Here is a 19,873-nt window from a genome sequence, read left to right as displayed (position 1 = left end):
CCCGACTGAGGTGAGGTCACCTCCAGTCTGTGGCAACATTTCTTGCTGGTAGAAAACAGATGCACACCCCCAAAGGAACTACTGATTATGAGGGACAGGATTAGGGGCCAACAGCAAGGTATGTGAACCTCCTTGGAGACTAGCAACATCAGGAAGCCATTTTGCCACTCTGAGCCTTGATGGCACAGGGGATGAAGGAGTCACCATGACTCTCAAGGACCCCACCCTCAGGAGCTTGGGTACGAGAGTACAGTGCTGCAAATCTGCAGCCCAGCAAAGAGGAAGCCACCCTCCCTTTCCTCCTGCTCTGGGACCTCCTGTTGGCACCTCCTATTGGCCAGACTCATCCAGAAGCCCAAGAACAAGGAGCTCAGCTGATATGCTCCAGAAGCATGGCCTCCCAGGCCCCGGAGCAGGTGGGGGAAGGTGGAGAATGGAACAGAGGGGCAGATGAGCCCAGCACATGAGCCTCACAAATAGTTGCTCTCTAGACATAGAGACAGAGTCCCTCCCAGCCTGAGCCTTCTTCTCCTGCTCCTCCAAGTGTAGTCTGATGGAGGAACCATAGTCCTTGCCCTCCCTCAGTACCCAGTGTCCAGACCTAGAGTCCCAGGCCAGCCCTGCCTGTATAACTTGCTCTCTGTCCCAACACATTGCAGATCCCAGGGCTGCACCCACCGAAGTTAAAATCCGAGTCCTGAACAGCACAGCCATCAGCCTTCAGTGGAACCGCGTCTACTCCGACACGGTCCAGGGCCAGCTCAGGGAGTACAGAGTGAGGAAGCTGGCTCCCGACTCCACCTAACACTCGCACAATAACCAGGGCAAGGGCATAGCGGAGGCGGGGCATAGACTATTTGGAAGGGGTCCTGGGGCTGTCTGTTGGACCTAAAGTTGATTAAAGATTAGCTGCTCAAAAATACATCCAGAGGGGCTCAGATTGTGGCTCAGCGGTAGAGCACTCACCTAGCATGTGTGAGGCCCTGGGTTCAATCCTCAGCACCACATAGAAATAAATAAATAAAATAAAGATATTATGTCCAACTACAGCTAAAAATACATCCAGAAAAAAAAATATATATATATATATATACACTCAGTCATATGTCACTTGACAACAGGATATGTTCTAAGAAATGTGTCATTAGGCAATCTTGTCATTGTGCCAGCATCGTTCAGTACTTGCACAAACCCAGATGGTATAGGTGAGACTCTCAGTATGGCCTCTTAACGCAACAAAGGAACGCAAAAAATAGGAGGTGTCTGAAAGCGCTCTTGCCAGTGTAACGTGGCTGCTATTTTACAATCAACTTTCTTTTAATAAATAAAAATAAATAAATAAAAAGTATAAAATAATGATAAAAAGGCTAGCATGGTAAATACATAAGGTAACAGCGGTGTGTGCTCCTTATCAGTCCTTTGTACTGCACTTTCAGGTGCCTGGCTGGCAGTCAATTCTTTTACCCCAGCATCCCCACAGACACGGGAGAGAGAGCTGCAATAGCTAGGACATCACTAGGTGATGGTACCCTGCCAGCTCCATCATCACCTCAGGGGGACGTCATCACACATGAGGCCCTTCACTGACCGAAACATTGTCAGGTGGCTTATGACTGTACACACATACCCAGATGTGTCTTGCAAAAGATGTGCTGAGAAGCTCTACTGAGCAGAAAATCCCATGAAGGATGGCAGGTCTCGGTTGACACCGCACGGCACCTGTATCTGTCACATGTGTGAGTGGACACAGGTGTCTCCGTGTGCAGTGTTGAGGCACCGCTGAGCTACACCCCTCCCCTCCCGGTGGCCCCCTGCCTTGCCCAGCCTGGTCTTGGAAAGTCAGCACTAACAGGCAAAGCCACTGAAAGGGTGCAAGTGCCCTCCCTGTTGTCACAGCCAACTCTGGGTTCCCCAGAGGTCCTCAAGAGTTGGCTGTTGGACAGTTGGGGACAGGCAGAAGGGCTCAGTCTCTTCCTGGGAAATGAATTTGGCAGGTCGGGTAGGAAAGCAAGATGACATTCCCAGGAGAATGAGCTCCTCCCTGACCATCGACTTGCACCCTTCCCTTTCCTGCTGCATATTTATCTGGCTAAAGCTCCCATCAGGTCCCCCTAAGTCTGGACTTCCTCCTTACTTTGCTGTGGGCAGCCTGGGTGGCACTGCTGTGACAGCCTGACCTGTGCCTTCTTACCTGCTGTTAATAAGACTTCCGCTGCACCTTCCAACGCTACCACCTTCCTTAGCCATCCTGCCCCATCCAAGCCCTGCCACCCCGCGCCCCACTGACTTGGACCTGCAGCTGTCTCTCGGACACCTGCCCATCTCCTCCCTAAAGCCTTCAAACAACACGGAAAGAAACCATTTGAATTCAAAGGATTAAATCCTCCTCTGCTCACATTCAGATTTCCAGGTTTAACCTGCTCTTTGTCGGTTCCTGCCTGCTGCGATCTAAACTCTACTAATCTAACTCGAGGTGATGTGGTCTTCAAGCACGAGCAGAACGTTCCCTGCCTGGACCCCCAGCTCCTCTTGTGGTTCTGGCACAGATTCCTTGAGCAACATGTTACCCAAGTTGGAAATAAATCTCCCAGTGAGGCAGCCTAGATATAAGTTTGGCCAATTCACCCATTCCCCCAAATGGCATGGCTCAGAAATTGAGTGAAACCCTACTTCTTGTTCAACATAAATTCATATTCATGGTGGCCCGTGAGTGGGGACTCTAAGGTTGCTTCCCCAGGCCTCTGTGGAACTGATGAGGCCATTGGGGACTTGGAACCTGTGGCAAGCAAAGGGAAGACCGGTCACTACCACCACACTAACCACTAACCCGCTCTGAGGCCTGAGCCCTCACCTGCCTGCCTCTGTCCCGAAGGCCTACTACTGGAGGGAGAGCAGCTTGCTGAAGAACCTGTGGGTATCCCAGAAGAGACAGCAGGCCAGCTTCCCTGGAGACCGCCCCCGGGGTGTGGTGTCCCGCCTCTTCCCCTACAGTAACTACAAGCTGGAGATGGTTGTGGTCAATGGGAGAGGCGACGGGCCCCGCAGCGAAACCAAGGAGTTTACTACCCCAGAAGGAGGTAGGTCTGCCCTGCCACTCTTCGGGGTGGGCAGAACAAGGTCCGCACACCTCAGAGGACCCAGAGCAGCTCCACATGGCTCCACCCAGGACAGCACAAGGTGACCTGCGTGGCCTCGAGGAGCTGATGGTCTGCTGGCTGAGCAGCTCCGCCACTCCCACATCACGGAGGTGGCCTACCCTGATGAGAGGGTGTGTCTCAAGAGAAGCCTGGTGTGGTCAACTGAAGTGACTGCAGATGGACTCTGCAGATGGACCCAAGGGCACTGCGAGGCCAGGGCTTTCCCAACACCTGCCCAGGCAGAAGGAGCATGAGCATCCTGGCCACCTGGACCACTTGCTCACCAGCACCCAAGACGCTCACAGTCACTGAGAGCCGGCCTAAGTGTGGAGGCCCCGGGGCAGCCCCTCCCTCCTGCAGCCTGCGTCTGGATCCAGTCCCCGGGTGGCAGACAGCCTGGGACGAGCTGGCTCATCTCTCCATTCCTACCAGGCCTCCTTCCACTGTGCATTTGCTTTGCCTTCTTCATATTCCCCATTTTTCTTCTTCTGTTCCTCCTTTCTCTTCTTTGTTCTTCCCTCTTGTTTTCTTTATTCCTGTCTTTCCCGCTGTCTTGGTTTGTTTTCATCATGCACCTTGGCCCGTCACTCCCGCCCTTCCCAGGTGCTGCATCCTGGGTTTCTTTCTCCTCACCCATGAACCCAGCCTTCTTGGGTCAGAAACCTGGACCTGGTACTGAGGACCAGGAACTGCACCCTTCCTACAGATCAGCTGCAGTAGGCTCCCTGCCTGGGAATGGCTCTGCCTGGTTTGGTATCTTTGCGGGACTGGAGCCTAATGTGTGCTGAAATCCAGACTCATGGCTCCCCATTTCAACAGCAGAGTCGAGCGCACTTGTCCTCACCCTTGGGCGAAACAATATCCTGGATGGGGCAGTGGGCTCTGGCCCCTAGGGTTCCTTCCAGCACCCTGGCTGCCCAAGGTCAAGGCTTTCATACTTGTGCTTTGTTTTTTTATCTTCCTCATCCTCCCTCCCCCTCCCCTTATCTCCCCTGCTCCCTCCTCCTTCCCCAAGTACCCAGTGCCCCCAGGCGTTTCCGAGTCCGGCAGCCCAACCTGGAGACAATCAACCTGGAGTGGGATCATCCGGAACACCCCAATGGGATCCTGATTGGATACACCCTCAAATACGTGGCCTGTATGTCCTGCCCCTCTCTTTCTCTGTGATAATCTGGGAGTCAGAATCCATTCTTACTACTTTTCCTAAGGAATTGAGATAGGAAGGCTGAGTACAGAGGCCTTTTGGGAGGATGGAGGGGCCAAGGAGAAAGTTCTGGAAGGGATTACAGGAGGCAGGTGAGACCCAATCCCTGCTCTCCATGCACAGATCTGCTGCAGGGAACTTCTTACCCGACAGGTGAGGTGAAGGGAACTCATCTAATGAGGGAGACCACCCCAGCCCTTAGGAACTTGTCCCCAACACCTATAGGTCTAGGAGAGAGAGTTCCTTACCCAATAAGCTGCCGTGAAGTGTGTGTTCATAGGAGTCCACAGACCCCCTGGAGATATGATAAGAAGGTGTCATTTAAGATAAGGTGGCCATATATGAGCAGCCAAGTGACTGGAGTAAATTAAATCAGGACCCGGTCAGGAAGACCTCACCTCAAGAGCTCAACGTCACCAGGCAGGGATAGCAATGTCATTGCACTTGAAAATCATGCAGTCTTCTACTGGAGGCGATGCTGTTTCTCCCTGGGAAGCACACAAAGGGCTGGATGTTGTGTTGTTAACAATTGCAACAGCCAGCTGTGTGCTTGGGTGCTGTTCTGAATCCATCTCTGGACCTGACCCTTCATCCTCGAGGCATATTGAACACGCTTTTCATAAAGGAGGCGGGAACAGTCAGAAGCCCTGTGAATTGGCCCCAGCTCTGTTTAAACAGAAGAGAGGCACTCAAGAGGTTTGTATCTCTTGGGAATTATAAACTGAATCTTCCAGAATCAGCCACATGCCTTTGCAGTGAGCTAGAGACAGTAGGGCGGGTGAAGCAGCACTGGGGTGTAGTCCAGGATGAAACCAAACCTCTCTGCCTCCAAACCACACTTTGAAGATCACCAAGCAGGGCCGCCAGTTCCCTTTCCAGAAAATTAAGACTGGGTTCTTATAGGTGCAGATTACATAAACCATCACGGTAAGCATTGCTCATCTTCTATTCTACCTCTCTCTCCTCAGTTAATGGAACTAAAGTAGGAAAGCAGATGGTGGAAAACTTCTCTCCCAATCAGACCAAGTTCTCCATGCAGAGAGCCGACCCTGTGTCACGCTACCGCTTTACCCTCAGCGCCAGGACGCAGGTGGGCTCTGGGGAAGCAGTCACAGAGGAGTCTCCAGCGCCCCCGAATGAAGGTAGGTCTGTTGTGGTGGTCCTTGGGGTAAAAGACCCCAGCTAACTCAGATGCCTAGAAAAACAAACTGAGACCAAGAGGAAGCAAGACCACAAGTCCCCAAACCCCCAGTAGGAGACAACCTGTCCTACATGTTGACAGAGTGGCCTGGCGCTGTATCTGGAAAACTGATCTCCTTAGACTTGTGGTCAAATCTGGGCCCCACTTGGCCTTGACTTGCTCAGCTATTTAACATCCACCATCTTTCCTCCTTGTAGAGGAATAAGAAAGAGAATATGAGTGGAGAGGAGGAGAGGAGGGAAAGCCTGTTGGAAATAAATATGCTAATGAACTCCAAAGAATAGTGAAACTAATTACCTATTTGGAGAGGAAGGACTATTATGGAGGGTGCCCCAGGAAAACTCTGGGACAGGCCTTCCTTTCCAAGGACCAGTGGGGCCAAAGAGGAAGGGGAAAGCACCAAGATTGAAGCCAGTTGCCCAGTCCTGTGCAGAGCTGCAGCTAAGTTGTCTGACTGCAGAGAGGAGGGAGAGATGGGAAGCACCCTGTCCCACACCCTCTTCACAAAGAACAAATGAGCTCAGCTCCTGGGTCCTGGTGCAAAGCATCCCTGCCCAAGTTGCACCTGCCTCAAGACTCCACTAGAGGGGGCTCCAGGCTCACCCACACACGTACTGGCCAGAATGGGAACCGCCCAGGGATGCCAGACCCCATAAAGCCTGGGTGTTGGCAGGCCCCTGTGAAAAGGGACCTCTCCAGAGGTACAATTGTCTATGCAACCATAATTTCTTGAACACCCATAACGTGCCATGCCAGACTGCACAAAAGTAACTTGAAATCCATACCATCTAGAGGAATCCACGATAATATCTGATTGTGTATCTAAAGAAAAGGAGCGCAAGCAAAGGAGAGGGTCCTTCTGCAAGGGGTGACTCCAAAGAAGAGGTGATGTGAGTAGGCACTCTGAGGCTGACATACTGTCATGTCTAGTGTTGTCCTCAGAAGGCTCGGGTCCCGGCCTGACCCTGGCCTAAACAGGGTCTGCTGAGCCCCTCCCCTCCCCTGCCCAGGACAGCATCATACTTCCTGCTGGGGCTGCCAGGCCCTGCTGTGTCTGCTGCCCCACCCAGGCTTCCTGGGTAGCTGCATCAACAGCCCCATGTCCCTCACTGGCCAGCAGGCCTGTGCTGAGGCAGGGGAGAGGGACTAGGCAGGCGCCAGAGGAGAATCTGCAGTCTCTCTGGTCTTTACATCAGGAGTGAGTCACATAATAATAACCCATCCCCAGGTACTTTTCTAAGCCCAGACTCGGGGCGTTTTCTAGGCTGGGGATTTTAAGGTAAGTAACTGTTGTAGCCTATTACCAAAGGCCAGACCATAATGCACTTTCTCCACAGTTGCGTTTGGAGCTGTATTGGAGCTAAACTGGGGAGAGCCACTCCCCAACCCACACCCCCATCTCTACATAGGGCAGCAAACAAAGCCCCATTGTCCAGCTCCAGGGAAAGTTCTGCAACCCCAGGGGACAAGAGAACAAAGAGAGACTTTCTTCTCAACTTGGGAGATGTTCAGAAAATTCAGGGATTTGTTTTAGGACTCTCAGTCCATGCTTGGGTTTCTGATTTCATAAAATACAACTGGTGGGAAAGAATTACGGCAGCAGAATTCCAGGACAAGGGGTCCATGACTCCCTGTGCTTTGCAAGATTGAAATGGAGAGGTGGGAGTGGTCAACCAAATATGCTCCCCAACTCCTGTCAACCCCGAAACTATGCAGCATCTTCCTGAGATGATATAGAAACCATCCCTTTTGACTGGGGTTGGTGCCTGCTGCACCACCTATACCTTATGCCCTCAATTCTAGGCATCTTAGTGTCCCAGGTAGGGCAGGACACATCCTTAGAGAAAAAGCTGGGGACATAGTATTCTGAATGGACTATCCCTACTGCCACCTCTTAGATGACTACTCATAGAACAGGAGTAGAAACAGAATGTATTAGAAAGGTCTCCAAGACCAAAGTGGGAAGGTAGGAACATGCCTGACTCTAACGGGGTTGACCATGACCCCCACATGCCAGTTGGCATCCTCTGGGCAGCAGCTACTGCCTGGCCACACCTTCTGGGTCAGGTATGAACCAGACTTCTCTGCTTGCTTGGCCTGTGGTTTCACCTGTACTCTGTTTTCTCTTCCCTCTCTCATCCTCTCTCCCTCTCTCTGGCCATCTTGGGTGCTGTGTCTGAAGCCACTCCAACTGCAGGTACCGTACCAGCAGCCGAGGTAACGGGCATGGCATGGGGCAGTGCAGGCAGAGCCTAGCCCAGCCAGGAGGGAGAGGCTGAAAGCATGCTGCAGACTCACCCTTTCAGGGTTGGGGAAGCCAGACTTGAAGGAGCATAGGCCAGGGGAGAGCTCCATGTTTCCTCTCTACTTCCTGTTTGTCCCCTCCTGGGAAGGCAGGGCCCACGCAGGCTCCCAGCCTGCCCTCTGAGCTGCACTGTTCTCTGAAGCTGAGTGATTATCTCCCATGAACCCCCTGAGCCCTTACCTGGGCTTGGCATCTCAGAGCACAGAGATGGCCCTAGAAGGCAGCAGGATCGGGGGCAGCTGGCTCCTGGCTCCTGCTCAGGTCACCCACCATTCCCTAAAAGGGTGAGCACGCTGTGCATGCCTGTCTTGCATGCTGCATGGGGGGCCCAGCACCAGTTCTAACAGCTACCGCGGGTTCTGGTCAGTGAGAACAAGCGAGCGTGTCCTTGGATAGGGCCCAGTGCTCTAGGACCTGGAATATACTGGGCACTGTGGGCTGATCACCCCTCAAACAACAACCTTCTCAAAGTCTTGAGCAGCAAGAACAGCCTCCACTCTCGGGGTCTGGGAGGTAAGACTACAGCAGAAGCCAGGAGCTGACCTGCTAACCAAGCTCCTCCTTGGGTCCTCATGTCATAGGTTTGAGGACCATCACAGGGCTCTTCACCATAGGAGGCCTGTCCCCAAATTGGAGGAACTAGGTAGGGGACACCAGGGTTTCTTTCCTGGCCCTTCTCTGAGCCTGATTTGTATCAGGTGGACCTCCAGGCAGCTGGGGAGAACAGAAACTCAGGCAAGGAATTCGAGGCTTGGCTTAGAAAGAGAATGTCACCTTGCCTGATTTGATTTCCTTCCCACTTTCGTTCACTTATTCCCCCACCCCCTTTCTAGGTTGGTTCTATTTCTGTTGCATATCCCGCTTCCTTCAGTTTATGTGTTTTGCCAGCCAGATCTGTAGGTGGTGACCAGCCATCCATCATCCCTCCCCTCCCTGAGTCCTCTCCACCACCCTGCCCCCAGTAACCTGGGCCAGCTGGGGCCCAGTGCCTCCCCACAGAGTCTGGACACCTCTGCTAGCATGCAGAACAGAGGTTTCCAGGGCGTGACAGAGCCATCCTGGCCACGCTGGGGGTTCCCCTGACTTTCAGATTCAAGTCCATATGTGAGTTTCTTTTGTGACTGTGATAGGAGGTGCTCAGGGCAGCAGGGAGAGCCGGGCAAGTCAGCTCAAAGCTCATTGGTCAAGCCGCTCCCCATGCACCTCCCCAGTTCTGGCACCAGGACCCAAGGCAGGTGGGTCCAGCAGCAGGGAGTCTGCCCTGGTCAGTGGACATCTGCGCTAGTCCAGCCTGCCCTCTTGTGAGTGGCAATTGTGAAGGGGCTGAGAGGTGTCCTTCCCAACACTCCAGCTTCTTACTTTTGTTTAGAAAAGACCCAAATGCATGCATTATGCAGAATGAGCTCAGGGTCTCTGTCCGTCAATCAAATGTGTTTCCTAGGCTCCGGTTTCCACATGAAGTGGTGGTGGAGGCAGATTGCACTTGGTTGCAAATGCGATTTGCTGATATCAAATGTTCTCAGCTTTACATACATAAGAACCTTCTGCACCATCAGTAGGTGCCAAGCAATAGAGCTCAGGTTCTAAATTTTTATGTGGGCCCCGCGTCCGGCCCACCACCCTCTTGCCTCTCATCCTCTCCAAACCTGGGCGCTCTTCCCCAAAACTGATCTGTTCCCTATCTCGCCCAGTGACAATAATCCCTCTCATCCACCTGTATCTTCAGTCTGTTAGGATTTCTGCCCATCTGTCTGACAGTCTGTGATTTGGCCAGGGTAGTTTGCACACCATGTGGACGTTTTTGGACTGAACATCTACCTTGGAATGTCTGGAAACTGCTGTCCTTGTCTTTGACTTGCTCAGATCTGCAAATGTTGGGTGGGCTCCTAATGGGTGCTCAGCTCCATGGCAAGTGTGGGCACAGAAAATGAATGAGACAAGGCATTTCTTCTCAATTTTCTCCATCTCCTACACAGTGCTCCCCAAACCTGGTGGAAAACCGTGAGTCGTAGCTGGAGTGCCTTCCAGTATACCGGAGCCCACCCTTGGGGTTGACACTGCCTTGGTTCTGGTAGGGGACCTGTGTGTAAGCTCCAGATTGCCCTAGGGTGCCCTTAGGTAATGGAGGGTCTCTATTCCCTCTTCTTGTTTGCCAGGCCAGGTGGTCTCCACTGAGCACTGGTCAGGATGATTTCCAAACCCATAGTTTCTCTTGTGGCTAAAAAAATGACATTCAAACCAGGGATGTGCCTGCCTAGCACTTGGTCACTCATTTTATAAGCCAGCCCCACTTCGGGGCATCATTGCCCTTCCGTCCTCTCCCCCAGCTCCTCCCAGTGGTTGAAGTGGTCTGAATTCCCTTTGACCTGAGCAGTGGACGTTTTTCCCATAGGAAGCGTGTCTCTTCTTGCCCACCTGTCCCAGCCCTCGGACAGCCCATGCTCCCAACTCTGCTCTGCCTCCCTTGGCCTTTCCTTCTTGCCTCTGCTCTCCCTGTCCCCAGTGGCCCTGTCCAGTCTGGGGACAGTAAACAGAGGAATGGATGGATCAGAGGTCACTTTGATTCGCCAGCTGTGACCTCAGCCCACTGAGGGTGTGTCCTCACATAACAGAGAGCAGGCATCCAGGGAGGCTGCCTGGGCAGTGGCTGCCGTCCCCTCTCCCTGTGTATTCCCTCTCGTGAACACCCTGGGACTTTTGCCACTGAGCAGAGGGAAAGCAGCCAGGTGGGCATCAGCAGAGAGAAAGTGATGGCAGAAGTGGCCATTAGAGGGTGGACACAGATGGTGTGGAAGCTTCCCCAGAATCATGGCCTACCTTTGTCTCTGGCCAGCAGTGCCAAGTAAGGACATTCTCTGGTCTCTCTCAGGATCTCTGTCCCCAGGGCTCTGGTTAGAATGTCCTGTGGGAGCTGTGGGGGTGTGAACGTGGATGTCTCTGTAAAGAGCCAAGGACCATGTGTGTGTGTGTGTGTGTGTGTGTGTGTGTGTGTGTGTGTATGTGTGTGTGGCTTTGGGGCAGGGTGAACTTAGTTTCGAGGGCCTGAGGAATGTACAATCACTGCACCTGTCCCTGAACTACCCAGCGTGGGGTCATTCAAGTTAAAAAGGGAGCAACCCTGAGAGGGTCAGCCTCGCGGGTCCTTCTGGCTTGTGTGTTTGTGTGTGTTTGTGTGTGGGTGTGGGTGTGTGTCCCCATGTCCCTCCTCCCATGCATTCCTGAGCTGACTGGACTTGGGGACCATAGTGTTGTTGGCTTTGAACTTGCCCAGGAATCCCTGAAATGCGTGGGGCATAGTCCACTCTCCAGTGTGATTCCTGTGGTCAATACCCTCAGCACCGAGTGACACCTCTGATCTTAGAACAGGAAAGCAGTGGAACCCCAGGAGCATTCCCTCCCTCTCTGCTGAGAACTTGTAATACTGAAGACCCAAGGGAATGAAAGGGCTTTTGTTGGTCAGGCCCTGGTTGAAGAGTTCAGGGTCACTTGATTCTCGATACAGAAAACCCTTCCGGCAATTCTTGCTCTGGCTTCCCCTGGCCTAGCCCTCTTCTGTGGGAGTGGGAGAGACAGGGGTTATTATTTTCCTGAACTTCTAGAGATACAAGGGAGGGAAGGAAGTCACTATTTCTTGAGAGAGTTATCTTTTTATGCCTAAGGTCTCTATCTGCTGCCCCATTAACGTCAACACTATTAAATGGGCCATGATCAGATCACAGGAGATGGAGTGCAAGGCAGAGAGATAGCTCTGTGTCTTGGATTTGCACCCATCATTCTTCTTACACTCTCAGTTTTTGAATATTGAAATATTGAAACTGGAGAGTAAGGATAGGGTAACACTTTGTTAGCTTCCATGGCCCTTCTAGAGAAGGAAGTTGGATCCTTGAAGAAGTAGTCACGTGTATATAATATATAGATGTAGGCCCCCAGCACTGACTGATAGCCAAATATTGCTTTGGATGGGATCTGGGGGTACTAGAAAGTGAACCCGTGTTGAACCACCTTGTGCCCCAGAGGGAGACTTAGGCAGACAGGACACCCCCTGGCGGCTGGGATTTGTGTCTCCTGCAGGCTGGGAAGATGGTGCTGCCCAAGACAGATCCCATTAGTGCCCTTTTCCCAGGTTCTGACATGAACAGGAGAGACTTGGGGTACCTGTACCCCAGATTTCCTAGAAAGAAAAGCAGTTAGCTGAAGTCAGGGTAATTGAGGTCATAGGGGGAAGGGTCATCATTAGGCAGAGGAGGGAAAGGGGGAGAGGGAGGAGAGGCCAAGGACAACAGGAAGAGCTAAGCCTGGTGGCTGAGAGTAGCAGGCAGGCGCAGGGAGCTGCAGATGGAGCTTGCAAGGTTCCCTCGCAGAGTGGGGACTGTTCTCTGTCCCATTGGCTGTGGGTGGCTGTTTGAACTAAAGCAGGCATGACAAAGGGTGATTTGGGAGTAAAGGGCTGGGAATGGCAGGCTGCCCTGTGCCCCTGCAGGACAGGGCCCAGCCGCCTGCACACCTCAGAGGAGATTGGGGCTCCAGGGCTGGACCCAACTGGTGCTGCTTGGTTGTGTGTCTGGATGGCGTTTGGCCTGGGACTCCGTGCTACCCTGGGCCTCAGCTGGGTGCATGCCGGGTGCTTCGACCACACAGACCATGAGAAGAAAATGAAACGCACCCAGGCTTCATTCTCTTCCTTTCCCATGGTTGTGTTTCCGCTGGCCGACCCGTCGGGGCTGCTCGTTTCGCTTGGGGAGGCTTCCATCTCTAAGCCCCTCCCCTGGCGCCCTGCCTCACGTGCACGCGGGGGGGGGCTGTGCGTGCAGGGGGCGCAGCCAAACCAACCAGGACTCGGCTGTTCTGCATTTCCCTCTCAGCTCCTCCCACGTTGCCCCCAACTACTGAGGGCACCACAGGCGCTGTGAGCAGTACTGATGCTACTGCCCTTGCCGCTGCCACCGAAGCCACAACAGTCCCCATCATCCCAACTGTGGCGCCTACCACCATCGCCACCACCACCACCGTCGCCACAACTACTACAACCACTGCCGCCACCACCACGGAGAGTCCTCCCACCACCACCACCACCACCACCGGGACTAAGATACAGGAATCCGGTACTGCTGCGTACTGCCACTGGTCCCCTCGGGGCCCACCTCCCTAGTTGTCTTAAGAGAGCAATCACAGCTGGGAAGTGGGATCTGGGGCAGGGTCTGCCTGTAGCCTAGGGGCCCAGAGCCCCCACACATATACTGCCCCTGTTTGGGTGGTCCTGCACCTGTGGGGCACTCCTCATCCTGCCTCAGCTCCATGCACTTCAACAGAGGTCTCAGCTCCTCATACAGGACCCCACGTCCAGCTCTCCAGAGGGGACTTAACACAGCTGCCCTGAGAGCTTCTGGCTCCTGCCATGCCTGTGCCCAGCCTTGCAGAATTGAGGCCACGGAGCAGAAAGTGACTGGCCACGCCAGGCAGCTCCGTTCCTAGAACCCCACTTTCCTCCTAGTCTCTCTTTCCCCAAGGAACTCTTAGAGACATTTATTTTTAAAAGTCAGAGCTTCCAGGGAATGGTATTGCCAGGTTGTCCCATAATGCCCAAAGTGAGCTCCATGTCTCTTCCTGTCCATGTCTCCTACATCCCCAGATGCATGCCTCCAAGGGAAACTGCAGCCATTCTGGGAGCCCCTGGTCAGGATGGATCCCAGGGCTGCACTGTGGAGCCAGGAGAACGTGCAACTCTGCATCCCTCCGCCAGCCAGGAGGCCCTGCTCTCCAGCCTTAGGTGATCCTAGGGGATGCAGCAGGGCTTCTGAACATGAGCATCAGTCTTTCCTTAGCACCTAGGGGAGAATCTCTAGTCTCCTGAGCCCTTAGGCCAGCTATCAAATCAGCACAAGGCAGCTGATAAGGCTGGCCAGACGCCCCCAGAACTCTCCTCCAGCAGTCCCAGGCTAGCACGTCCTCCACCCCAAGGCTTCACTGCCTCCCAACTGACCCTCTTCTCTCAGCCCCCTGAAAGAGCATGGAGGCTTGATGTGCGTGTATTTGTTTCAGTTCAATTGCATGGTGTTAAGTGAGCAGTGAGGAGAGACTGGTAATCTTGAAACCACCAATTCGCTCTATCCACGCAATATCTAGCATTTAAGCAGTACTCACTTGAGGAGAAAGTTGCCTGAGGAGAAACTTGCTAGGCTATTAGAGGTTGTGGTCAGCAACTTAGTGATTGTTCTCTGGTGCCACATTGAAGCATCTTTGTCATTGAGTGCTTTGAACTCACAGAAGAGGTGCGCCAAGGAGCGGGGAACAGTGAATCTTGCTCCTGGCAGTTACTTGCCCTCTGGGAAGATAGGCCTGCCTCCCAGACCTGGCCCCACGACTCACACCCAAGTTTTTAACCGTGGTCTGAGATGCTGCAGAGGGCCTGGCCATGGTGCTGATCTTCTCTCGAGCTGGGGACACTCCTCAAGCATCCCCACTTCCCTTGATGTGGCAGAACGGCTCTGCCACCCGGGGTTGTTTGAAATCAGTTCTCATCTTTATCTAATCTTACATCCTTGAACAAAATTTCTCATTCAGTTTTCTTTTTTCAGAGTGAAAGGGGCCTTTATGTTTGTTCTTAACATGTCTCTTTCAGATTTCAGGGACACTCCCTAACTCAGGCCAGGAGTCAGTGGAAGGATGAGGGTGTCTCCTCTCTTGCCCTTTTTCCCCCTAATTTGTTCTTTTAGATAGACATGTCAGTAGAGTGTATTTTGACATATTATGCATACATGGAGTATCATTTATTCAATTAGGATCCCATTCTTGAGGTTGTATGTGACGTGGAGTTTCACTGGTCTCTGGGTTTTGGTTATTGAGGGCTTGCTTTCTTGGTCCTTCTCTTTGAACTTTCCAGTTCTTTAGTGGTCAGCATCTTGACCTCTCTGTGTGGCAATGCCTTACTTCCATTCCCATCTCCGAATCATTTTGTTTCCCACTGCGGGATCTTTCCTAAAACCCGCCTCCCTCCCCATCTTTGTACCCTGGAAAATAGTCAGATTTAGGTCAATGTTATACTGGGACCAAACGCAAATACTCTTATCTATTTTACAGGGTCCCAAGCTAAGGAGGAAAAAACTCAATTCCTTAAAACATGGCTCATCATGAATTCATTCCCACTAGCAAGAACCATCAAATTCCAAAGAGCTGGGATTTGAAGGGGCTTAAAGCAGCCAGTACAATTGAAATATCTGGCAGACAAGTGGTGAAGCCTACCTCTGCCCTCCCTATGAAGAGTACCCTCAGGTGTCTTCGTGACACCTCTTTTTTGGTCTTCACCTAACATGCCTCATGTTCACCTGGGGCAAGCTGCCACCTGACAGGGTTGTAGTAGAAAAGAGACTTCTTTGAAGTGAAAAAAAACAGGAAGTCTTTTATCACTTCTCCAGCCCTTCAGACTCAGTCACATGTCAAATAGATAATGAATAAATGCATCCCTGATGTACTCTATTCATTTATTTTTGACAAGTGAGTTGGTGACAGTGCCCCCTTGCATGCTAATAAAATATACAGAAGCCACCCTTGTAAAGTCTTTGAAATACAAGACTTCATGCTAGTCCTCCACTATTAAATCTTTGCTGGAAAATGGGGTAATCAGACTGCTGGGACTCTTGAAAAGTGATTGCATTTGAAGATTAGTGCCATTCTTCTGTTCGTAGGCTATGGTTTCAGACAGCGCCATGGCTTTGATAGAGTAGCTCCCAGCTCATAGGAGCTAGATAATTAATGTCCTCTGTGTTTCAGAGAGATCAAGCCTCAAAGACTCTGTGGGGCTGAGAAGCCAACCGAATGGTGTTCTTCTAGTGCCCGGATCACCGAGGGTTGGAGGGTTAGGTGTCAAGGGGTTCTCTTCTCTTGGTCCCATCTAGTCCCTGACAGAGAGAAGAAGGATTCATACTGTCTGTGCTTGGGACCCAAGGTTCTAAGCCCCCAGTCACCATAGGCAATCGGGGGTGGTTGTGTGTGGCATCCAGGGTCTCACTGACCGAGAACAACTCCAGGTCGCTTATCTGGATGACCCTTGTCCTACTCCAGTTTAGAAGCCCAGTAGGGTTTCCCCATATTCGATCTCGTCCTTCCTACACATTTCTTTGTGACTCTTTCTTGATTTGGGGAGCAGTAAATGCTAGAGATTGAACCCAGGGAGAACTCAAACCCACACCCTAGGTTAGTGCTCTACCAAGGAGCTGTACCCCCATCCTTTCTTGCTGGACTTTCAAAGACAAGCCTCACCTTCCTGTAGAACTTCCATGGTTGAAAGAAAAAAACCAGCACGTCTCCCACTCTTTTGGCATCCTGACCAGAGACCTCATTCCTGGCCTCTTTCCTGGCACTGCTCAAATCCATGACAAGGAATGTAAAAAGGAAATAAGCCCAGGTTACAGTCTCCAACAGTGTGGATCAAAACCCACTCTTCATGCCTAACCCCGCCGATGTGGTTACATAGACAGCTCTCCTTCCCATTCAGGTCCTCCTGACTGCTCCCGCTCGTTCCCGGATGGCTGCTTCGGGCCTGGCCACCAAGGCTGCAGCTTGGAGCTCCTTTGGGCCCTGTGCACAGCCATGTTTGACTCTTTCCTTTTCCAGCTGTGTGTGTGTGCGTGTGTGTGCGAGTACATGCTGGTGTGCATGTGTGTCTCGGTGTCTCCCACGCTGCCAGCCTCCTCATCACTAATGCCTCTTCTAACCTGCCCACCAGCCCCCGATGAGCAGTCCATATGGAACGTCACGGTGCTCCCCAACAGTAAATGGGCCAACATCACCTGGAAGCACAATTTCGGGCCCGGAACTGACTTTGTGGTTGAGTACATCGACAGTAAGCATTGATGTGTGGGGAGGTGGTGGCGGCGGCAGTGGCTCTTAGTGGTAGATGCCATTAAAGAGATCCTGTGAAGTCCCCCAGGCTCAGAGAGGCCTTTTAGCCTGGCTTAATTATAGCTTAATGAAATCAATATGCGTTCAGGCGGCAGAGAGGTGGGAGGAGTGGACTAAAAGAGAAGGTAGGGGCTTTCAAAGCCATTAGTGAAGGCCTCCAGTTGCAAGTACTATGGAAGACCCGGGCAGCCGAGCCCTCCATCCATTTCCTGCCCAGGATGAGGGTTCTCAGTCACCCCAAAATAAGCCAAAGCTCACCTCTGTGTTGATGTCCTAATGTGTATCCTGATGGCTTCACCAGATAGACCAGGCCAGTTCACAGACTTGGGCTCTAGCTGTGTTTTGTTCACAGCAGAATGCCAGAGGGCCACAGTCAGAGACAGGAGCCAGAGCCCTGTGTCCCAGAGAGCTGGTGACAAGCTGTTTGCTCTTTTTCCTAGATCTTGGGACCAAGGAACAGATTGGTTAGACTACAGAGCACGGTCAGGACATCCAGCCTCTCTGAGTGGAGGCCCCTGGTCCTGTGGGGTCAAACCCTACCCCTTGGCTTCTCAAGCATGTGCTCTAAGCAGCTAAGCCACACGCCAGCCTTAAGACCCACCTGGGATGGCCCACCCAAAGCTCTCTTGGGAATGCCAAGCCAACTCTTCACTCTGTGTATCTGGAGGATACAGTATCTGGAATCCACAGTACCTGGAATCCTCTTGTTTGGTCCATATAATTTTTCAGCTTGGCCCATGCGCGCCGCCCCCCCCACACACACACACACCAACACCATTTGCCCTGCAGCGCAGACACAGGTGCTTTACCTGGTGTGTGATTTTGCCACTTGCTGGGACACGAGAGGTGAAGCCAGGAGTGAGAGCCAAGGAGAGTCAAGGACTCTTCCTGTCCCATCTCCAATAACCATAAGGGATGCTGACTGGCTCTCTGGCCTCACCAGAAAGATCCCACTTGGAAAGTGAATCACTCCGGGGCAGTGGAGTGTCCACCAACATTGCTGAGGATTTAAGTAGGTCATGGTATGTTTAGCGCTAAGACTGTGGTGAGGAAGGAGAACTATAAGAGGAAACAGTGTCCTTTGTGGAAGGGGCATCATGGAAGAGAGAGAGCGCTAGCATTGCATGGACAGGCACAGGGGAGCCAGCTGTCTGGTTCTCTCCTGGTCTGTACAGTGGACTGGACCCGCGGTCCCCTCGCCCTTTTCTACCTTTGACAGGTGACCAGGAAACTAAGCACTGTCTCTCCAGCTCCTGGTGCCTGGCTTTAGGCTGACCAAGATTTCTGTTCCCCAGGCAACCATACGAAAAAAACTGTCCCTGTTAAGGCCCAGGCCCAGCCTATACAGCTGACAGACCTCTATCCTGGGATGACGTACACATTGAGGGTTTATTCCCGGGACAACGAGGGCATCAGCAGTACCGTCATCACCTTTATGACCAGTACAGGTGAGAGGGGAGCTGGCCTGGCTGTCCCCTGAAAGCATGAGGCATTTCATCCTCATCCTCTGCTTCCGGCTTGCCTTTTCTCCCTGGAAAGAAGATTCATCTCTGCCTGATTCCCCACCTTGCATGGCATGTGTAAGTTCCCCGGGAAGCCAGAGGAACCAGGTGTGCATGCACAGCCAGAAGTAAACTGATTCTGGGCCCCTGGGGATGAGAGAGGATCCAAGGAAACAAAGGACTGTATAATGAAGACAGGGACTGCGTGGTCCCCCCTGCTAAGCCCAAAACAAAAGGGCTTAGTGTATATGCAAACTGTGGTGTGCTGGTCTGGGGGCTGCTGGGAGTCAGGCCGCCTGCCCCAGGTGTTCAGGGGCTGCCTCCTCCATGGGGGATTAGGGCACAGGGCTGTCACAGGGACTTGATCCAAAAATCTCTCCAGGAACCCAAGCAGGGATCAGCGTGTATGTTTACTGTCTTGCCACCATCATCTGTCAAGAAAAATTCCAGTGCGTGACACAACTTGTTTAAGGCTTTGTTTTGATTTCATTTTTGTCCCAATTTTGTCTTACCTAAAAATAGGTGACTTTTTGTCCTGCTAGGGGAGGGGAGGAAGCTCTTGCTCTGTAGAGGCCTCTGCAGTGCCTGGAGAAGAATCTTTGTTGTGTTAAATGAACAGGCTGATGGGTGGGGTGGCTCGGGGAAAGGGCTGGGGTTCAGAAGTCTGTCTGCTGGAGGGGTGGCTGGGAGCCTGGTGGCCTTGCGGACTCTTGGGTTCGTGAATAGTTTTCAAATCAGCCAGGGGCAGCTAAGTGGCCTGTATGCTAAGCTCTGAGAGAAAGGGTATTTGTGGGGGTGGGAGGAGAGATTAAGAGAGAAAAGGATCAGCCCCTGACTCTAGGGATGTTCTAATCAGATGCAGGATATTAGATGCATAGGGAGGAAAATCACAATGATTTATATGAATTTCTGAACATTGACTTGAATATTCATTACCCTCCCCGTGCCTGGCCCAGCAAGGCTGATTTTGCAAGCTTGCATCTTGGGAGTCACTGCCCATCTGTATATCTGTCTCCCCCCACCCTTTCTAGCCTGGTCCCTCCAGATCTGTCCTCCTCCCCGTGCCTCCGCCTGTTATACACATTTCCATGCCACTGAGACTCAGGGAGTCTGGCTCCTCACTTGGGGCCAGCTGGGCCAACTCTGGCAGGATATCTGAGCAGCCTGGCTGTCCTGTCACAGGGAGCCAGGCAACTGGACAGTTGACCAAGCGGAGCAGGTGGCTGGACTCTGACCCAGTTGGGGTCCTGTGCTCTTGCTCATTGGTGCATGCATTTCATTTCATCGTACTTTATTATAAATTTGAGTCCAGAACAGGGGCAGGAAGCAAAGATGATGGTTGGGAACAGAGGCCCGCCCTAGGGAATGCTTCGAAAGCCAGCGCAGCCTGCTCTTTCAGAGTTTAGCCTCTCCGGATGCTAAGCTCTGCCACTGTGGGTGAGGTTAGGGAGAGAAATCCAGAGAGGAAAGGACCCAGCAGGTCCTGGCCCTGGGGGTATCCTGCTCTGTGTCCAGGTAGTAGGCAGACAGTACAGAAAGAAATTGCAGCAACTTCTTCCACAGCCAAAGCCCCTATTTCTGAATGTTGACTTAGAGACTTATTTCTCTTTGCCTGGTGGATCTTAT

The 19,873-nt window shown here is 52.4% G+C and overlaps 1 protein-coding gene across 21 annotated transcripts in view; it reads left to right on the top strand.

The window, feature by feature from the left end:
• Positions 1-19,873, top strand: part of Nfasc (neurofascin) — a 175,800-nt gene that overhangs the window by 138,757 nt on the left and 17,170 nt on the right. For 10 of the 21 annotated variants that reach the window (XM_015483786.2, XM_048809569.1, XM_048809571.1 and 7 more), the window contains 8 exons: positions 660-775; positions 2,873-3,077; positions 4,153-4,275; positions 5,310-5,483; positions 7,725-7,739; positions 12,710-12,949; positions 16,570-16,686; positions 18,041-18,193. In XM_015483786.2, the coding sequence (XP_015339272.1) occupies positions 660-775; positions 2,873-3,077; positions 4,153-4,275; positions 5,310-5,483; positions 7,725-7,739; positions 12,710-12,949; positions 16,570-16,686; positions 18,041-18,193 (1,143 nt within the window). The remainder of the gene's footprint in view (positions 1-659; positions 776-2,872; positions 3,078-4,152; positions 4,276-5,309; positions 5,484-7,724; positions 7,740-12,709; positions 12,950-16,569; positions 16,687-18,040; positions 18,194-19,873) is intronic. The other 11 variants (XM_048809582.1, XM_048809581.1, XM_048809579.1 and 8 more) reach the window with 5 other exon arrangements.

This window comes from Marmota marmota, unplaced genomic scaffold (assembly GCF_001458135.2).
Source record: "Marmota marmota marmota unplaced genomic scaffold, marMar, whole genome shotgun sequence".
Taxonomy (NCBI): domain Eukaryota; kingdom Metazoa; phylum Chordata; class Mammalia; order Rodentia; family Sciuridae; genus Marmota; species Marmota marmota.
This window is presented reverse-complemented; position numbering and strand designations above follow the sequence as displayed.